The sequence below is a fragment of the Bos mutus genome, chromosome 14, assembly GCF_027580195.1.
Source record: "Bos mutus isolate GX-2022 chromosome 14, NWIPB_WYAK_1.1, whole genome shotgun sequence".
NCBI lineage: Eukaryota > Metazoa > Chordata > Mammalia > Artiodactyla > Bovidae > Bos > Bos mutus.
In genome coordinates, this window is record NC_091630.1 from 39,251,483 (window position 1) to 39,271,388 (window position 19,906).

General features: G+C 38.8%; 1 protein-coding gene across 1 annotated transcript in view; it reads right to left on the reverse strand.

Annotated features, from left to right (window-relative positions):
- STMN2 (stathmin 2) overlaps positions 1 to 11,386 on the reverse strand; it is a 57,788-nt gene extending 46,402 nt beyond the window's left edge. The window contains exon 1 of the mRNA XM_005898577.2: positions 11,267 to 11,386. Coding sequence (XP_005898639.1) covers positions 11,267 to 11,285 — 19 coding nt within the window. The 5' untranslated portion in view covers positions 11,286 to 11,386. The remainder of the gene's footprint in view (positions 1 to 11,266) is intronic.
- Between the last annotated feature and the right edge of the window lie 8,520 nt (positions 11,387 to 19,906).

Sequence of the window (19,906 nt, forward strand, 5' to 3'; positions counted from 1 at the left end):
ACTGCTCTCCAAGAAAATTCAGTGAAGACTTTTACATTTTAATGCTTCTGGAATCAGTTTTTATTTCTATTGAATATGATATTTTATGTTGATGAGCCTTACTAGGTAGGCAAGAGGGTTAGTTTTATTTATTTGAGGGAGGAGGAGATATGAAATACAACAGAGAAACATGAGATGAGAAATAAATTCAGAAGAAATGTATTGGATTGGCCAAAAAGTTTGCTCAGGTTTTCTCTAACATCTTATGGAAAAACCTGAATGAACTTTTTGGCCTACCCAATACTTTTGATTCTGGCATTTCCTGGAATGGATTTATCTTAGAGATATATGATATTGGCAGCTGTTTCTTAAATAGTGTTATCAGTTCTCCCTCTACCACAAGGAATTATTTAGTAATGATAATTTTCTAAATTCCAAGTAATTGTAGTAAATTTGTTATTACATGTAAAATTTACAAAGTAAACAAATTTAGTTGTTTAAATTAATATTTTTGTTTACCGTTTTCATCATCCATTGAAGGTGGCAGGGAAGGGGATTACTATTTGGATTGTGAAGTGAAAGTCGCTTAGTCGTGTCCGATTCTTTGCAACCCCATGGACTGTAGCCTGCCAGGCTCCTGTCCATGGAATTCTCCAGGCAAGAATAATGTTGTGGGTAGCTGTTCCCTTCTCTAGGGGATCGAACCCAGGTCTCTCGCATTGCAGGCAGATTCTCTACTGTCTGAGCCACAAGGGAAGGCCGTGATGGATTTGGATTATGAAATGCTTAATATTGAATTGTTTACTTAATCCTCTCAACAACCATGTGATTTTCTAAAAAATCAAAGTATAGTTGATTTCCAACATTGCAATAGTTTCGGGTGTACAGTATAGGGATTTAGTATTTTTTCATATTATACTCCATTATAGGTTATAGGATAATGGCTGTAATTCCTTGTTGCTTACCTATTTTATACATAGTAGTCTGTATCTGTTCATCCCAAACCCCTAATTTGTCCCTCCGCTCTCCCCTTTCTCCTTTGGTAACCATGAACTTGCCTTCTATGTCTGTGAGTTTGTTTCTGTTTTGCATGTATGCAAAAATAATATTATTTGTACTTTTTTTAGATTCCACATATAAGTGATACCATACAGTATTTGCCTTTTTCTGTCAACAACCATGTAATTTAGGTGGTATTATTTTTCCCTGAGATATATTGTGAGATATAATTGAGAAAATGGCAGTATAGAGATGATAATTCACTCAAGGATTATCAGATAGTGAGTAGATGGGGCAAGACTTAAAACTATGTCCATCTAACCCGCATATCCACTTCTGATTTACCAGAGTTGCCTTAACAGCCTTTGGGTGCATCTCTGTGCTTCCTAATCGATGGTCTTAGTGTATCATGTTCTGTCTTGTGATGATACTGCAGGGTGGTATAGTACAATTGTTAAAATGGCAGATACTTCTATTTATAGTTATAAGCTATTATTACTGGTTATTATTATTTTTTTGTATGTTCAGGGTCCTGTTTTCTTCAAAAAACTAAATTCTCCAAGGGTGCAGACCATGATTATTTATATTTTCACAACACCTTGCATAGGCTTCAGAATGGAATGGGTGCTTGAATCTATTTTAATTAATGCCATTAACCATTAATAACTTTAGACTGAAGGCAAACCCACTCAATGCCTGCCTTTCTTCACTTGTGCATATTTCATTACTGGACAGGAGAAAGTGCTAAGCTTTATTAGCTTACTTAATTATATATTATCATAACATATCTAATACAGGTGTAATATATATGATATATATCATAGATATCATATCTAATCTAATTCTACCTAATCATATAATATTAAGATATACAATGTATATTAGATATCTACATCTTTTTATCAAAGTATAATTCACTTTAATATTATATTAATGTCAGGTAAACAACCTATTGATTCAATATTTTTACACATTATAAAATGATTCCCACAATAAGTTTAGTTACCATCTGTCATCATGTATAACACAAAGTTATTACAATATTATTGACTATATTACCTATGCTGTACATTATATCCTTGTGGCTTATTTTTTATAACTGAAAACTTGTACTTAATGTTTCTCACCTATTTTGCCCAATCCTGCACCCCCTCACCTATCTATGAATTTCTATTTTGTTTTGTAGATTTCATATATCAATAAAGTCATATACAGGTCTAATAAAGATGTGTATTTTTACTAGACCTGTGTTCTAATAAAGAAATATGTATATAAAGGTCTAATAAAGACATATACATATCTTTATTACACATATAAATATGTATAATAAAAATATATATTATATATACCATATATATGTTATATATACTATTACATATATAATGCAATGTGTTCTGGCTCTAGCTCTAAAACTTATCATATGTAAACTTGCTTAAGTAAGTTTTTTGAGCATTTTTAAACAGAGTAACATGTATACTATGATCATTTCATAGGGAGTATTTGAAAGTTAAAAAGGATGGAGCTTGTGAATATTTTCTGAAAACCACAAGGTCCCATGCTAATTCTTCTTTTGAACATTTTCAATCTCCTATGTTTATGTGCTTCTTTTTTAATTCTAAAAGGAAAAAGTAGGTCAGAAGTAGAATGAACAGATGATTTTTAAAGTGACAGGAGTCTTGGATCATGTAACCGGGACATCAAAAGGCTAGAATCGACTCGTGATATTTCCTGTGTTTGAACAACTACAGTGAGAAGGATGCTAACTGACACTGCTCAGATAAAGCTAAGACTTAAGTAACAATAGACATTAGTGTGTTAGGAAAGAAAAGAAGCACGGAGTAGTAAAGACAAGTCTGAATGTTCTGAAGCAGGGTTCCAAGGCAGGCTGCATAGCCTCCCTCCAATTGCTTGACATGATTGGTGCTCCTCTCCATTAGAGTCTAGAACTGTTAAGAAGTAACATCTTGATATGATATTCTCGTCTTCTCGTCTCAGTTCTGAAACATCATTTTATAGATTGAACTTTATCATGTGAGTTAGGCTTCTATTTATTAGAAAGCCCAAACTGAAAGACTGTTATTAGGCTTACTGTAATCAGTTTTGTTCAGTGGAACAAAACTGGCTCCATTATGGTTGCTTTTAAAAGGGCGAAAAAAAAATCTTCCAAGATAGGGAGTAGAAGGAAAATCTAAACTTTAAAATACTTTCTTGTACAAGTATTTGTGGAACTATGTCTAGATGAATGTCATCAATTTCTTTTTATACTGATATAGACATATAACCAAGAGATTGACAGATTCATATCACTGAGGATTTATTGTTATACTAAGTACTTGTGCTAATGAATGATAAACAATCAGACATCTAAAGTACAATTATTCCAGAAGAATAACTGCTAAATAAGCGTTCTTATAGCCACCACTTTATAATTTAAAAAATCAATTCCAGAAAGCATTACATTTAATGTACTATACAAGAACTATAATTATCTATGTTTGGTCACAAAAACAAATTTTTGGAATCTTATAATTTTTCAAAGTATTAAATATTTTAATCTGGAGGTCAACAAAATTACAAATGAGAAAAACCTTAAAATTTTGGTTATGGTTTTATGGTAGAGTATGTGGCTTCTTTTCTTAAGTACAATTCCTCGAGAAGCTGTATTTCCAGATGACTAGCAAAATGATTGCTGAGATGCATTAATTAACCTTTATATTCACATAAAAGTGTTTTGCAAGAACAAATGAACACAAATTGTTATCTTTAATCACGACTAATAAAAATGGGCTATATAAACACAGATTTTACTACTGCAAATGTCTCCTTGACAAATGACAGGACCTGATTCCTTTATTAAAAGATAATTTAAAATGTTTCACAGGTGATTCAGAACCTTCTCACAGATCAGTCTTGCCTGCCTGCCTGCTTTTGAGACAATGTGATGGAGAAATCTTCAGGTAATGTCTAACGGTTATACTCAATGTGGGTACCACTGCTGTATCTCTTTTAGCCCTAGATATATTTTATAAAACAAAATATTAAAATTATACATCTAGGGCCTATGGAGACAGCTGAGAGTCCATTTGAAATATGTCAACTGGGATGATACTGATAAGATTTTTTTTTTCCAGAAAGAAAATCATTGTGTCCACATAAGAAGTCCCTGCTGTGCTCTCAGCTGAGCCTTCAGCGAGCCAGGTGGTGCCATGTATTACAGCCCCCAAGGTCTCATAGCTCTCTTTCTCCAAAAGCCTGAATCATGGCAATTACTGTAATAAGCCCCAGGTTAGCTATTATAGCGAGTCATTAATTTGAAGGTGTTTCATCTTCAAGGTGCATCTGTGCTCAGAAAGGATGAGCCCATTGGGCCTGTTAAACAAAATGGCAGTATCACTGGCTCAAACCCCACTGAGAAAACCTCTGACATGTAAGGTTACCCATTAAAGATGAAGATTCTGGAGCCAGGACACGTGGGTTCAAATTCTGGGTCTGAGGAACTATGTGACCTTGGGAAAGCCATTCCTCTTCTCTGGGCCTCAGTTTCCTCATCTATAATGGTACTGACTGTTGAGGAGGCCTGGATAATGAAATGTGTGAAGTGTTTAGTGTCTAGCATGTTATATATGCTATGTAAGGATGAAATCAATAAAGGAATTTCTTATAGACACTCTGAAATTTACTTCTGTGCCAGAAGAATGACTCTTGAAAACAACCAGCATCATAGGAAAACTATTGATTGAAGGACCAATCAGCAAGTTTTTTTGGCTCAGTCTTCAAGGACCACTAGTTTAGATTTTTTTGTTATGTCCTGATGAAGTACACATCCAGCTATCAAGACTGCTAGGATTAAATGTTCAAAACATGTATTACTTTAATAATGCTGTCTTCTTCCTTTTGAAATGTACTAGGAGTTGCAAAAATGGAAAGTTTCCTAGCTTTTGAGAGACCCTGAAATGGACAGGAGGAACAAAAAAATGGATAACCTTGAGGCTTACTCTAATTTCACGGAGAAAAACAGTGTATTGTACTGTCTCTGGTCAGCTCTATTTTGGGACCATGTTTTTAATGCCCTATTTGGGAAATAGTAAATTTATAATTTGAGATATTTCATGCATAGTATCTTTTCTATGCATAGTATCAGGATAGCATTTCCAGAGATGTGGTAATGTTTGGATGGTCAGCAACCCACTGCATGGAAGGATTGACATAGGATATCTTTGATGATATTCCTTGACGGCACATTTCTTTACCTCTAGGTCACCTTTTTAGAAAGTCTGCATTGAATAACAGAAGTCCCTTATTAGTTTACATAAGCAGATAACACACACATAATTTGTTTTCAAATATCCATCCATACTCAGTAGATTATTAATAATTTGCTAATATGGTGTCCAGGAAGAAATGCTCTTAGATAATTTGGTAAGTGATAAATGCAGGATGTATTGAGAGAAAATTTTAGTGCTGCTAGATCCTCCTTGTTAATTTCTTTAGTGTGTGGAATACTGGCAATGAATTAGTCAATGTGGTAAATGGGGTTACAGACTTTTGCACAACATTCCACAAGTAAAGGTTCTGAATTGAACTTTTTGTTCTGCATGTTGTTTTGCGAATGACAGGAACGAGCATTATTGTGATCCTTCTCAGCTGTACCACAGGTTACATTCTGTTCTCACACACACACAGGCACATACACATGCACAAATTCTTATTTCCACATTCTCCTGAAGGTCTTCTGCTGAGTCCTGCAATACGAATATATTTTAAAAGTCCAATTAAAAGAGAATGGATGGCACAGAACACATAACTCCCAGAGGAATAAAATCCCTAAGTGTATGAGATTGGAGGTGAAATATTTTGTAAAGATTGCCATAGCCTTGAAAATGTTAAGACATAATGTCAGAGCTTACTGTGGAAGGTACGTATATATTACAGTTTTATATTTCTTAAATCAATGTATTTGGTGGTTAGAATCAGCATCTTCTGGGAACTTGTTAGGAATGCAGCATATCTGGCTTCAACCAGACCTACAGTATTAAAATTTGCATTTTAATGAAAGTCGGGGGTAATTCACATGCATATTATATCTGGGGAACATAGTAATATGAACTGATTAAATATTTTACGGTTGGATTATAGTTACATGAAATATAAGAGAAAAAGAATTCCCTACCAATGCAAACATTTAAAAAATCCAATTTTGATAATCCTAAAAATTGGCTTATGCTTATCTGTTTCTTCTTATTTCATTAAAATTAACATCAATTTTCTACTAAACTAATAAAACTACTACAAGGGGATACTCAATAATTATTGAAAGCTGACAAAACATTAGATTTAAATATTCGAGCTGAAATCACACTGGATTTAATTTAAAAGAGATATCCTTTAAATGGAAAAAAGCTGAAAAAGTAGGAAACAGTAACAGCCAATTGGGGGGTGGGGGAGCCCTCTCAGTATCACATTGTATCTGTCTGCTTTAGCCACTAACTTGCAAGATCCCTGAAGGTGGAGAGTGGCATTCAGATGCGTCCACAACAATGAGCACATTTTAAATAAATGAATAAGTAAACAATGTTTTTGTTTAATTAATTTATTTAAACGTTGAAACATTCTGTACCTATATAATCTTGATATTACTACTGACCACTGTCTACTATGTATCCACTCCCCAAATAATATAAATTACATTACAATAACAATGTAATGATACCAGAAAAGTAAAATCATCAGAGAATTAACCAGGAGGTACACCTACTTCCTGAACTGAACACCTACTCTCAGATTGTTAAGATGGCTCATTTCATGTCTCCTTGAAAAAGTGCACAAACCCTTTTCATTCACTAGGTTAAGCATGACATTAACTTATCCAGTAAGCAAGTGAATCCTTCAGGCAAAAGAAGTTATTATAATAAATAGCAAGTATTTGAAACAGGGCTTAAATAAGCAAGTAAAATTTGCTTAAAAAGGCAAATCTACTTTTTTGAGAACATGATTGCCCTCTAGTGGTGTGAAAAGTTAATGCAGGCACTAAGCTTTCACAGTTCGAAGAACCAGCAAAGAGCCTCGGTTCTGGAAACATCTGGGTCGCTGGCTAATTAAATTTTTTTTTTTTCCCCGAAAATTTCTTGCGTTTTTTTTATACAAGGTCACAGATTGTGTGACAACAGAATAATGTGTATTTGTCTAAGACCACAGGGGAAACTAGAGTGAATTGGAGTTAAATATCAGCAGCCTGGGGTGACCACACCCAAAAAAGGTAGCCCTCGGCTCTGAGACCAGCTTCCTCCAGCCTATGTGAGCAATGAGCTGGTGGCCTATGTGAGCAATGAGCTGGTGGGAGTGGGGCTGGGGTGGGGTGGATGTATAGTTGGCTGGAATAAAAAACACAGTTATTGATAAATCAGGCATTTTCTTAAAAATGGTTTGGCTTTATCAATGACAAAAATCCTCATTATGCAATTGATTTATCTTCCATTTCATTTTTAATTTTACAAATTTAGCTTAAAAATTCTGCTTGATAGCTACAACTAGATAATCACAGAATTGAGTAATTATTTTGATCCTAAATTACAGGGAGGAAGACTATTTCATTGCATGAACCGGCTTTATGACACTGGGAGAGGACATTTCTTGAATCTGAGGAAAATGTAACCTCTTGCAGCATTTCACCACTGAGAACCAATTATTTGATGGAAGATACAATGTGTCAAATGCTTATTCCGGGTTCTATCCATTAATAATGAAAAAATAGGAAAGTAAGCAAATGCATTTTGAATGTAACTATACAACTCGGCTAAAAATGTTAATGATTAAGGGCAGAGACAATTCCTCTGACAATAAAAACACTCCTTTTCTCCTTAGAATAATTTAGTACAAATCTGTAAGTCACACCACAAAGGCATGATTAATTTTAATTAACTTTAATTTAAAAGTTGTAGATTTTAATATGACAAACCATCCAATCTTAATCACCACTGAAAAAATTATTTTCTTTCAGGTAAGACAACCACCAGCAAATGTATTAATTTATATCATTAAAACAGTTACTTGCCTTTGGCTACACTGGGTCAGTAATGCTTACTGTAGGCTCAGCTTACTCACCTGGTATGAACTATACATATAAGATTAAATGATAAGCTACTGCTATTTCTCTTTCCATCTTATCCTGAAATTTTGACCAAATCCTCCTCTTTCGACTTCTAGTTATTTATGTATCCATTTAGACGGTGTCCACTTCATTAGAGACGATAACAGAGAGTATTATACGCATCTAGTACAATCATGCTGAATACAATAATTGTTTAATGAATCAGGAGAAAGCATCCGCCCTGGTGATTAATTGATTATGCGTTGCAACTGGAATGATTTCAAAATCCATTATTTTAATAATGCAGAGGTTGTACTTCTTTTCCTGATTTGCTTACTCATGGCAGAAAGGGCCCTTGCATTGATCATATTTGGGGTGGAATTTTTATTAATGGAACGATGGCTACTGTTTCACGACCCACATTTCTGTGCAAAATTGAGTTTCGAAAATAAAAAAGAAACAATTAAAATTTTGTGCATAAAGTACGTTGATATGTTTATAGATATGGCCTATGGAATACAAGTGCTAAGATCATAATATTTCAATTATATATATATATGCATATTGCAGCCACAAACAATTCTCTGCGGAGAATATTCCAGCAATCTTTGGCACACAAGCCCTGCCCTTAGCAAGCACCTTCACTTATGAACATACAAAATCCCTACAACAACCAAACATATACTTGTTTTATAAAGTATAATTAAAGAAGAAATGCATTCTTTTCTGGGAGAGGGGAGTTGGGAATAGAAGGAAGAAAAGCTAGCGCAGCAAGGGTTAATCCTCATTGAAATGCGATCATTCAAACCGTTTGAACAAATACGGCACCTGAGTCATCAAACAATAATAATTTGAAATAACAGCAGTAATACTGATGATGGTGATGAGTTTGCAGAAGTCCTCCTGCAGCAGAAACCTCTCGGTGGGGGTGCAGAGCGCAGAGCCAGATCGCCCCCATCCCCCATTCTCAGACACTTGCCCGACTTGAGGGTGAACCACGCCTGTGGGGAGTTGGGGTAGTTCAGGACACTGCGTAGAAACCGGTCTCCTGGGCTGCACCCGCGGGGGGCGAGCGCCCAGCTCCGGGGAGGGGCGCGCAGGGCGCGGCGCGGGGCTCTGCAGGGCTGGCTGCGATCCACGCGCCTGCTCGCCAAGTGCGCCCCCATCTGGCCAGCCGCTGTCGGGTCTGCGCCCCAGCTGGGAAGGGTGGGGCCGAGCCCTCGCTCGAGGAGCGAGGGTCTCTCGCACCAAGACCACCCAAGGGGTCTCCACCTGAACAGGGCGTGAGTCGTGTGCTTCGGCTGGGGGAAGCAATCCCAGGCTCCCAGGACTGTGGGAGGGCAAGAGAAGCGCCCCTCGCACTCCTGGAAAGGGGTCACCTCTGCGGCCCGGCGGCCGGCAGGGGTGGGGCCGCGCCTTTGTGTGGCCGGGCAGGGCTCGGGCCGGCCTCTCTGCAGAGCCACTCGGTGGGCTGGGAGCGGCTCCGAGCCCGTATTTGAGCAACGTCCGGGGTCTGGGCACATCGAGGGGCGTCCTGTCTGTTCTAGACCTCGGGGCTGGAAAAGAGGGCACTAGGACTGCAGATCGCTCTAGGGCCCCCCTCCCCAGCCCCCTTCCCTTTGCCCAAGAATCTGAGCCGGAGGTCTCCCCGGCTGCGCCTGGGAGGGTGGGGCAGGGCGGAGTGGTCCAGAGCAAACCTCTTTCGCCTCTTTTCCCTTCTACGCATCCCGCTCCGGGGGAGGGGTGCTTCCAGCCGCCGCCCGAGCTCCAGCCCCTCCCTGCCTGTCCCCGGGGGCCGCCGAAGGGCCCTGGAGGCGCAAGACCCAGGGGTTGGGGTTGGAGGCCTTGGATCCGGAACCTCGTTTGGTATCTGTCTCTTGATACCGGCTGAGCCTATGAAAATTGCGGATATTTGGCACTGTTTGACCTACAAAACTGTTATATCACTTGGCTCAGTTAAAGACCTTGACCTCTTTTGTATCTGAATTATTATGTGTACTCATATCTAGCTTCCAAAAGCTTTTCCCGCACCGATCAAATGAGTGAAGGAAGAATTTATCGCGTTTAAGTCTAATCACCCTAGGTGATGTGGTTTTGAAAAGAAAAATGTTTAACCCACTTTTCTCCTCTTCTCTCTATAGACAGAACAATGAGGCCAGGGTGGGGAAGGCGGGGGTAATGGTCAGGTCTCACTTGGAAGCCGAGGCTGGGAGTCTGGAGCGCGAGGCGCGGGGCGTGGCGTCGCTGTCTACCCAGGGCCGGGCTCCAGGCTTCGCGCTGCGCTCCGCACCCGTGCCCCCCTTTACGCGGGAGATGCTGCACCGGGTGGGGGTGGGGGGAGGGCGCCGGCGCGGCTCGCACAGGGTGGGGCAGTCCGCATTGTGTGCCCCGCGCTGCAGGTGCCTTCCCCTCGCCCCCCCACCCCGGGACGGCTTGTCTTCACACAAAGAAACCCCACCCCAGCGCCTGCGAAACCGCTGTCCCTCCCTAACCGCGCGCGTCCCCGCCCCTGCAGCTGCCCACCCGCGCCCTCTGTGCCCTCCCGACTTCCTTTCTCCATCCCCTCCCTCTCCCTAAAACAAAGGAGTGTAGGTCTCCCTGCAACCCCGCCCCGCGCCCTTGCCTCCCCACACCGCGCCCCAGGACTAGCGGTTTTTGCCACCAGACAATACCATAAAATTTGCCCGGTTCTTCACCCGCCTCTCCTCGTCTCCACCCATCTTCCGAACAGCCTAGATGGGACCACTTTGACTTTACATTTTTCTTTTTCCTTTCTCCCATCCTCTTTCCTCTTCCCTATTTTCCTACTTTCTTAATCTTTAACTAGAGAAGAAATAAAGGACGTTACAAAGCACTTTCCAAAATGTCCCTTAAACCCATTTGAGGCATATAGTTAAGGTAACCCCCTCCCCCCATGGCTAAGCCTTAATTTTAAATATGGAAACAATAAATTCGCTCCCCATGGGACGGCAACTTACCTGCTTCCACCTTAAAAAAAAAAATCCTTAGCTTTAGATTTTCAAAGATCCCCTCTTTGCCCTCCCTCATACCCCGGAGCTGCCTCCATCCTTCCCGATTCCTGTGTTACCAATAATGTCTTTTCTTCTAGAAAATATCTCCGAATGCCTTCCAAGCTCTAAGAGAAAAGGTAAGAGGTGGGCTTCAGGTGGAGCCGAGAAAGAACGAGGCGCGATGCCTTACCCATTGCTGTTTTAGCCATTGTAGGGATGTGCAGATGCTGAGCGGTGGCGAAGGCGGAGGGTCCGGCTACAGCAGCGCAGAGAGCGAGAGAGAAGACTGAATAAGGCACTGAGTCTGCAGAGTGGGACCGTGCGAGAGAAAGAGCAAGAGGCAGGAGCCCATGAATAATTATCACTCAGAAGCTCAAGCAGATTGGCTCCCAAGGTCCCCTGACATGACTCCCGCAGAGTCAGAATCTCCAAGCATTAAATATTGATCGGCCAATGGTGCTGGAGTACAAAGTACCAGAATGCAGTTTGAAATGGAAATCAGTCCTTCCCAGGCAGCTCCCCCCGTTTTGGGGGCCTGATAGTACAGTCCAAGTAGAGTGGAGCCTTAGCCCAGAATCCTTCTAGGAGCTAAGAACTGGGCTGTACCTACCTAGGAGCCAGGAGGCTTGACTTGATTCACACTTGTTTCATTGCACAAATAGACGTAGGAAAAAGGAAAGGGTTTCAGAGGCCTGAGAAGTCTTCACAACCTGCTGACTGTTGGAAACGTCTATTTAAACGTTGTTTTTACTTGTTCGTGTTTTCTCTTTCACCTTTGGCCATATCTTTGGTAGATTCTAGTCTCTCAGGGTGACCCCATGTCTGGCTGTGGTGACAACTAAAAGCAGAAAGGCACGATTGTCATTTGTCTCCTAGCACAGCTGAACTTAAATGTCTCTGGACTCCTGGGGATCTCTCAGCAGAGCAAGATCTGCTGCTTTCTACTTTTGGCACACAAGGAAGGGGCTGCTGGGTTGCTAGGGAATAGGGACAAGTAGTTATCGTCTCTCTGGGGACTTTGGGAAGATGAGTTAACCTCCTGTCCAACGGGTAACAGGGCAGACCCAGATTGACTGGCTGACTTGAGCATTGGAGGAGCCACAGGTGGGTGGATGCTATGGTGCCCTGGAGATATAGGATTACACCGATTGAAACCTCAGTGACCTTTCCAGGGCTCTAAGGACAACCCTTTACACTGAAAGCTTAGTGGAGTTGAAAAATGTGATCTGGAGCAAGATTTTTGGCCTGAGAGCCAGAGTCACTGTTGATACAGGGCAGAGAAAAGTGGGTCCATGTTTCAGGCTGAGCAGTATGAGGACCTCTGAGATCGGTTGCAGAAAGTGATTTTTCATTATGAGCCAGCTGTTCATTAATTCCTTCCTACTCACTAAATGAATGCCATTCATTAATTCATTCTTTCTCACTTGACTCCCATGAATATTTATTGAGCATTTACTATGTACCAAGCTCTAAGGACACAGCAGTGAGCAAGATTTTAGGACTTGTTCACATGGACCTCATGGACTTTTTTTTTTTTTATTTAAGTATATTTGAATTGCAATATTGGGCTTATTACTGTTGTGCAACAAAGAAACTCAGTTATATATGTGTATATATATATATACAGTTATATATGTACACACACACACACATATATATACATTCTTTTTCATATGATTTCCATTATGGTTTATCACAGCATATTGAATATAGTTCCCTGTGCTATATAGCAGGACCTTGTTGTTTATCCACCTTATATACACCATTTTGCATCTGCTAATCCAAAGCCCCCTCTCCTACCCTCTCCTACCCATCTCCCCATCAGCAACCACCAGTCTTATTCTTTATGTCCCTGATTTTGTTTCTGTTTCATAGACAGTTTCGTTGGATTCCTATCATGGTTTTTACTTTGTTTTTCTGACTGACTTCACTTAGGATGATAATCTCTCATTGCATCATGGAGTTTTTAATTACGGTTAATTTAACTCTTCTGTGACTTCACTGAAACTTCCTTAAACCTAAGTCCATCCAGAGTCTGTGGTTTTGACATTTGAAAAATAGACAAATAATCTCTAATCCTGTTGTATTTTAAAGCTAAAAGATTAGTGTGTTGTTGAAATCAGATACATGTACAAAACTTTGGCAAGTTTTTAATTTTATAGAAATGGTTAGAATTTTTCTCATAAGCTATCTTATGAGATAAGTTTTTAGCAGCTTTCTGTCAAACCGCCTTTCAATTTCTTTCTAGCCTCATGAATAATATGCAGTTTTGAATGCATAACACCATTTGAAACGAACAGGGTACTCTCCTTGGTGCTGAAATAAATATCTTCCTTTCCTATTGTAAGACATTTTTAACTCAATGGATATCTTGCTGAATGATAGAAAGCTACAGGAGCACGTGCAGTTCTGACCTGCTGAATCATAAGAAAAATAAAAGATAGAGTTGAGATCAATAAAATCATTTCTTGAACAGGAAGATTAGAAGTTATTTTTCCTGTCGTTGTACAGGTCTGTGACTATGACACAGCAAGAGAGCAATATGGAAGTTGGCAGTGTCTGGAAATAAATAACCTTTTTCTCCTTCTTTATAGTCATCTCCCATTTTAAATGTGAGAGCTAATTCCTTCTCAGTGAAGTAGCTACTAGTCATGAGATAAGGGATTACAGTAGGTCTGTGTGATTAATATCTTTAAAGTGTTCCTCTTCTTCCCACCACACCCTTTCCCCTTAGAATGTGTGTCATCTCTACCCATTATTAGCGTCCTTGGAGAAAAGGTCCCTAAGTCATGGTGTTAATGCCTTTAACAACCACCACTGGCAGCTGAACAAGATCTATTGCACTTTTGATCACTATCAATAACACAAAATAAAACACACATTTTACGGTCTAATCTCTCAATCTCTGGTGAACTTTACCTACTGATGGATAGGAATGTGAGATTGAGGTCAGTATACACAGGGACAAGTATCAAATGTGTAAATCTTTTCTATTTCTGACTTTCCAGATGCTACCTAGCATCTACTTACCTAGCTACCTAGCTACCTACTTAACCTAAAGTTATGTATTATTTTCAAATAATGTCAAGCAGGGGAGGTAGTAGGTTAATATGACTTAGTATAGAATACGGGCTTCCCAGGTGGCACTAGTGGTAAAGAATCTACCTGCTAATGCAGGAGACGTGCGTTAGATCCCTGGGTTGGGAAGATCCCCTGGAGAAGGAAATGGCAACTACTCCAGTATTCTTGCCTAGAGAATCCTATGGACAGAGGAGCCTGGAAGACTATAATCCATAGGGTTGAAAAGAGTCGGACACAACTGAAGTGACTTGGCACTGTACAGCACACAGCACTGTGGAATATAAAGATAGGAGACCATCATCAACTGGCTAATAAAAACTAAGTTAAAAGAGCTGAGTTGCATCAATTATTGTTTTGTATTTTCTTTTAGCATAACAATGTCTTAACAATGTTTTAACTCAACACATTATAGCCTGAGATGATAGGGGCAAAATAGGAACAGAGAAATTATTTCATAATCACTAGCTCAGTCATTACTCATTCTTTTGTTCTGCTAATTCATTCAGTAAATATTTAATGAAATTTCAGGCTTTTATATTGTGAAATCAGCTAATTTTTTCCTTATTGTCTAAAAATTATAAAATATAAAAATTATAAAATCAATTAACTGCCACCTCTTTAAGAAAATGTTACTAATTTTGGAGGATGATTGTTATTATCCTGTGTATCAGTTAGAATGCTTTGGTTGCAAAGAATAGAAAAAAAATGCAAACTGACTTTGATAATAAAAGGGGATTGGTTGGCTCATCTAACTACAGAGATTGAGTGGGTCCCAGAGGTCAGAAGATGAGAATCAGCTTTCCTTGAAGCAAATGGTTTTGATGGGGATGTTTTTGTTGTTTAGTTGCTGCTGCTGCTGCTGCTGCTAAGTCGCTTCAGTCGTGTCCAACTCTGTGCGACCCCATAGACGGCAGCCCACCAGGCTCCCCCATCCCTGGGATTCTCCAGGCAAGAACACTGGAGTGGGTTGCCATTTCCTTCTCCAATGCATAAAAGTGAAAGTGAAGTTGCTCAGTCGTGTCCGACTCTTAGCGACCCCATGGACTGCAGCCTAACAGGCTCCTCCGTCCATGGGATTTTACAAGCAAGAGTACTGGAGTGGGGTGCCATTGCCTTCTCTGTTAGTTGCTGAGTCATGGTCAACTCTTTGGTGACCCCATGAACTGTAGCCCACCAGGCTACTCTGTCCATGGGATTTCCCAAGCAAGAATACTGGAGTGGGTTGCCATTTCCTTCTCCAGGGAATCCTCCTGACCCAGGGACTGAACGTGCATCTCCTGCATTGGCAGGCAGGTTCTTTACTACTGAGCCACCAGGGAAGCCCTTGATGGGAATGGATGGATACCAAATGAAACAATAAGTACTAGATCTGTGCCATGCAGATAAGGACAACAATTCTTATGTTACAGCATTTGGAGTAAATTGAAGGGCTGCCATGTGTAAGCTGCCTGAACCACCATGGATATTTAATAAGCTATAGCTACTATGTTTTAGTTTTCAACACATTTAAACTTTTAAAGTTAGATACTGGGTGGTGTGTATCTTTGGATCCCTTTTAGTGCTTGGCTACACGATTCACATGGTCAGTTCAGTTTGGTCACTCAGTCATGTCCGACTCTTTGTGACCCCATGGACTGCAGCATGGGTGGATAGTCAATAAATGTTTGTGAAATAACAACAGTTTTCAAAGCTGTTGAAAATAAATCAAAACGATTAAACCCAGTGAAGCCATAGCAATACTTTCAACCACCTTTCTTTTCTTAGCTCATCTGGGGAGCAGGTACTAAGCTGTTTACTATTGTATCTTTATTCATATCCTGCCCTACTCCCAAAAGGTCATAGAGGGATAAAGCTCATGTTAATAGAAGATCCTTGGCAATTTTTAAAATCTTTAGCATTAGTCAGAGGAAGTTGTGAAAATCAAAGGTGTGCTAACAGAGATTTAATTACTGTGAGTTTTGGTGTATTGTGTATTCTCTCTTCAAGGAGGCCTGAGGTGTTGATATCTTTCCAAACTGAAGAGAACAGTTTCTTTGGAGTATTTAACTGATGTCATCTAATATACTCAGGTGATTTTATGCTAAGAATAATCTGTCTGGGAAAGAATCTTAAAGTAATTATTAAACGTGAGTGAGATAGGAAAAATATTGTGAGAATTGAATTAATTGTTTTGACTGAAATTCAGTTGATCACAAAGAAAACTTATAAAAAAATCATAGAATTTTTTTAGGTGGTTGGAAATTCAGTTAAAGTTGAAAATATCTAGAGATGTACCTAAAATAGTAACACATGAAAAAAGTTAATTGACTAACATTTTGATGATTTTGCCATATTCTTGTAGATTAATTAAAAATGAAAAGGATTTGACATCCTTTATTATTTTTTTTTTTTTTAAATTTATTTAAAAAAATGTTTTTATTTATTTATTTGGTCATACTGGGTCCTATTTATGGCTTGTGGACTCTTTAGTTGAGGCATTCTAACGCTTAGTTGCAGCGTGTGGGATCCAGTTCCCTGGCCATGAATTGAACCTGTGTCCCTTATAGTGAAAGCCCAGAGTCTTAACCAGTGGAACACCAAGGAAAGTCCCTTATTTTTTATTTTGTAGTGGAGTGTAGTTGGTTTATAATGTTTTATTAGTTTCAGGGGCACAGCAAAGTGATTCAATTATATGTATACATGTATCTATTCTTTTTCAGGCTTCCCTGATGGCTCAGTTGGTAAAGAACCTGCCTACAATGTAGGAGACCTGGGTTCATTCTCTGGGTCGGGAAGATACCCTGGAAAAGAAAATGGCAACCCACTCCAGTATTCTTGCCTGAGAAATCCCATGGACAGAGGATCCCGGTGGGCTACAGTCCATGGGGTCGCAAGAGTCAGACACGACTTAGCAACTAAACCACCACCACATTCCTTTTCAAATTCTTTTCCCATTTGGTTATTACAGAATATTAAGCAAAGGTCCCTGTGCTATACAGTAAGTCCTTGTTGATTTTCTGTTTAAATATCGCAGTGTGCTTATGTCATTTCCAACTCCCAGTCTGTCCCTCCCTCCATCCTTCCCCCCTGGTTACCATAAATTTGTTCTCTAAGTCTGTGAGTCTGTTTTGTAAATAACTTCATTGGTATCAGTTTTTTAAAGATTCTGCATATGAGTGGTATCATATGATGTTTGTCTTTCTCTAACACACTGTTATGATCATCTCTAGATCCATCCATGTTGCAGCAAATGGCATTATTCCATTCCTTTCAGTGGATGAGTAATGTTCCATTGTACACATGTACCACATCTTCTTTATCCATTTATCTGTCAGTGGACATTTAGGTTGCTTCTGTATCTTCGCTATTGTAAACAGTACCACAATGAACATTGGGGTACTTGTATCCTTTCAAATGATATTCTTCTCCAGATATATGCCAAGGAAGGGGATTGCTGGATCATATGGGAGCTCTATTTCTAATTTTTTAAGGGACCTCCATAACTATTCTCAATAGAGGCTATACCAACTTACATCCCCACCAACACGGTCAGAGGGTTCCCTTTTCTCCACATTCTCTCCAGCATTTATTGTTTGTAGTGATGTCCTTTAAAAGAACCACCGATATGGTTTATTTAAAGGGAAAGTCATTCCACGGAGGGAGTTTATGTTCTTTATTAATGAAAAAATATATTTTTTCATTAATAGAAATGTATATTTAATGAATGAAAATATAATGAAAAAATATATTTTCATTCAATGAAATCTATATTGTTTGGTGAGTTATAGTTGATTCTGCAGTGGTGAATTAACATACCTTATTATTTTCCTCTTAGATTGGTTATTAATAATGGAGAATGCTGGGACTTGCCTGGCAGTCCAGTGGTGAAAACTCTGTGCTTCCAGTGCAGGGGGCATGGGCTTGAGCCCTGGTTAGGGAACTAGGATCCCACATGCTGCACAGTGTGGCCAAAACAGGGAAAAAGAAGAATGCTTAGTTAATTATTATCTCCTTTTTTGTACCTATGATTTCTTTTTATGTCCGAATGGGACTTATACATATTAGTAATTAGAATAATTTACCCAGAAGCAAAGTGACTTATTGAAATTAGTAAGTCTTATTGATAATTTTATAATTGAACTTTTTGGGACATGAATTTACTTTGATCATAAGAAGGACTTAATATAAATTTAATAAGTTGAATTTTTACATTAAATTGATAATGTTGAAAATTATTTGCTATCTTGACAGCAGCTACTGTACTGTTTTCCTTCTTTCTGTGAGCTGATTTGCAGTTTGAGTCCAAGGAGAACATTAGTAGGATACCACTGAAGCTGGGAAATTGATTCCTCTTGGGATTCCACTCAGCATTTTAGCTTACAATACTCTAGTGAGAACACCGTGGACACAAAATATTGAAGTGCCTGGAAGAGAAATCTAGGAGAAATATGACTCACTCCATTTATCCCACAGGCCTTATTTTTTATTTTGCTTTTTAAATAGAAACCTCATCATAAGCATTGCACTATACATACAGGTAACATTAGTTGCCTAAGATCTTGGTCTTATTCAAATCACATCTGGAAGGAGGAGGAGGGGAAATTAGGAACGAGAAAAGAAAAAGCAATTTATTGTACTGCCTTCTGAAGATACTTTTCCAGAAGGGATAGTTAGGGAGTTTGGGATTGACATGTACACACTGCTATATTTAAAAGGGATAACTGCAAGGGCCTACTGTATAGCACAGGGAACTCTGCTTAATACTATATGGCAGCCTGAATGGGAAGGGAGTTTGTTCATGGCTGAGTTCCTTTGCTGTCCACCTGAAACTATCACAACATTGTTAATTGGCTATATGCCAATATAAAAGAAAAATTCAATTAAAAAAACAAAACAAACAAAAACACAAAGATACTTTCCCACTAATCATTTATTAACTCATTCTCTTATCCTCTGAACTTCCCCCACCCCATCCTGCTTTATTATCAGATGGAATTGAATTAATAGATATAGGTAGAATTTTTTAAAAGTGATTTCATTAAGAATTCAATTTTACCATAACATTAACCTTGAGTTCTCATATAGACAGTAGAATTTCATTCTGTATTTTCTCATCTTTTTATATCTTGATGGATTTGTCCTTTTTTCCCCCTGCAACTGCTTCCTCAATCATAATGTAAGTAATTACATCTAACTTTTCAGGAATTCAGGTCAGTGACAAGGGATAAATGTGCAGATTTAGGTAGCAAATGGTGCCTATTGTGGCAGAAAAAACATTTCCCACAGTTTTGCTCTTTGAGTTTATTTAGGAAATGCAGGAAATGTCCTCTTTTGGAAAAAAGAGTTTCAAAAAGGATTTCAAAGTTAAGAATATTTTTGTGATGAACAATTTCAAATGGACACAAAGGAAGAGAAAGCAAATAATGAACTCATATCAATCAGGTTAAAAAAATAATCAGAATTTCCTTGCTTCTATTCTTATTTTTCTTTATTTTTTTCCACCTTTGTTGGAATCTTTAAGAGAAAATAGACATTATTTACATTTTCTCTTGCATATCTAAAGTAGGTATCTCTCTTAAACATATGACCCTTTTCTTACATAAATGCAATTCTAATACCACACTTAATTATAATGATTCATTGGTAACATGTAATACCTGGCTCAGAATTACATTTTCATGATTGCTTTGAAAATGCCTTTTTATAGTTTATTTGCTTGAAATGGGACCTAACTATGGTGCACACATTCTATTCAGTTTTAAGTTTCTCA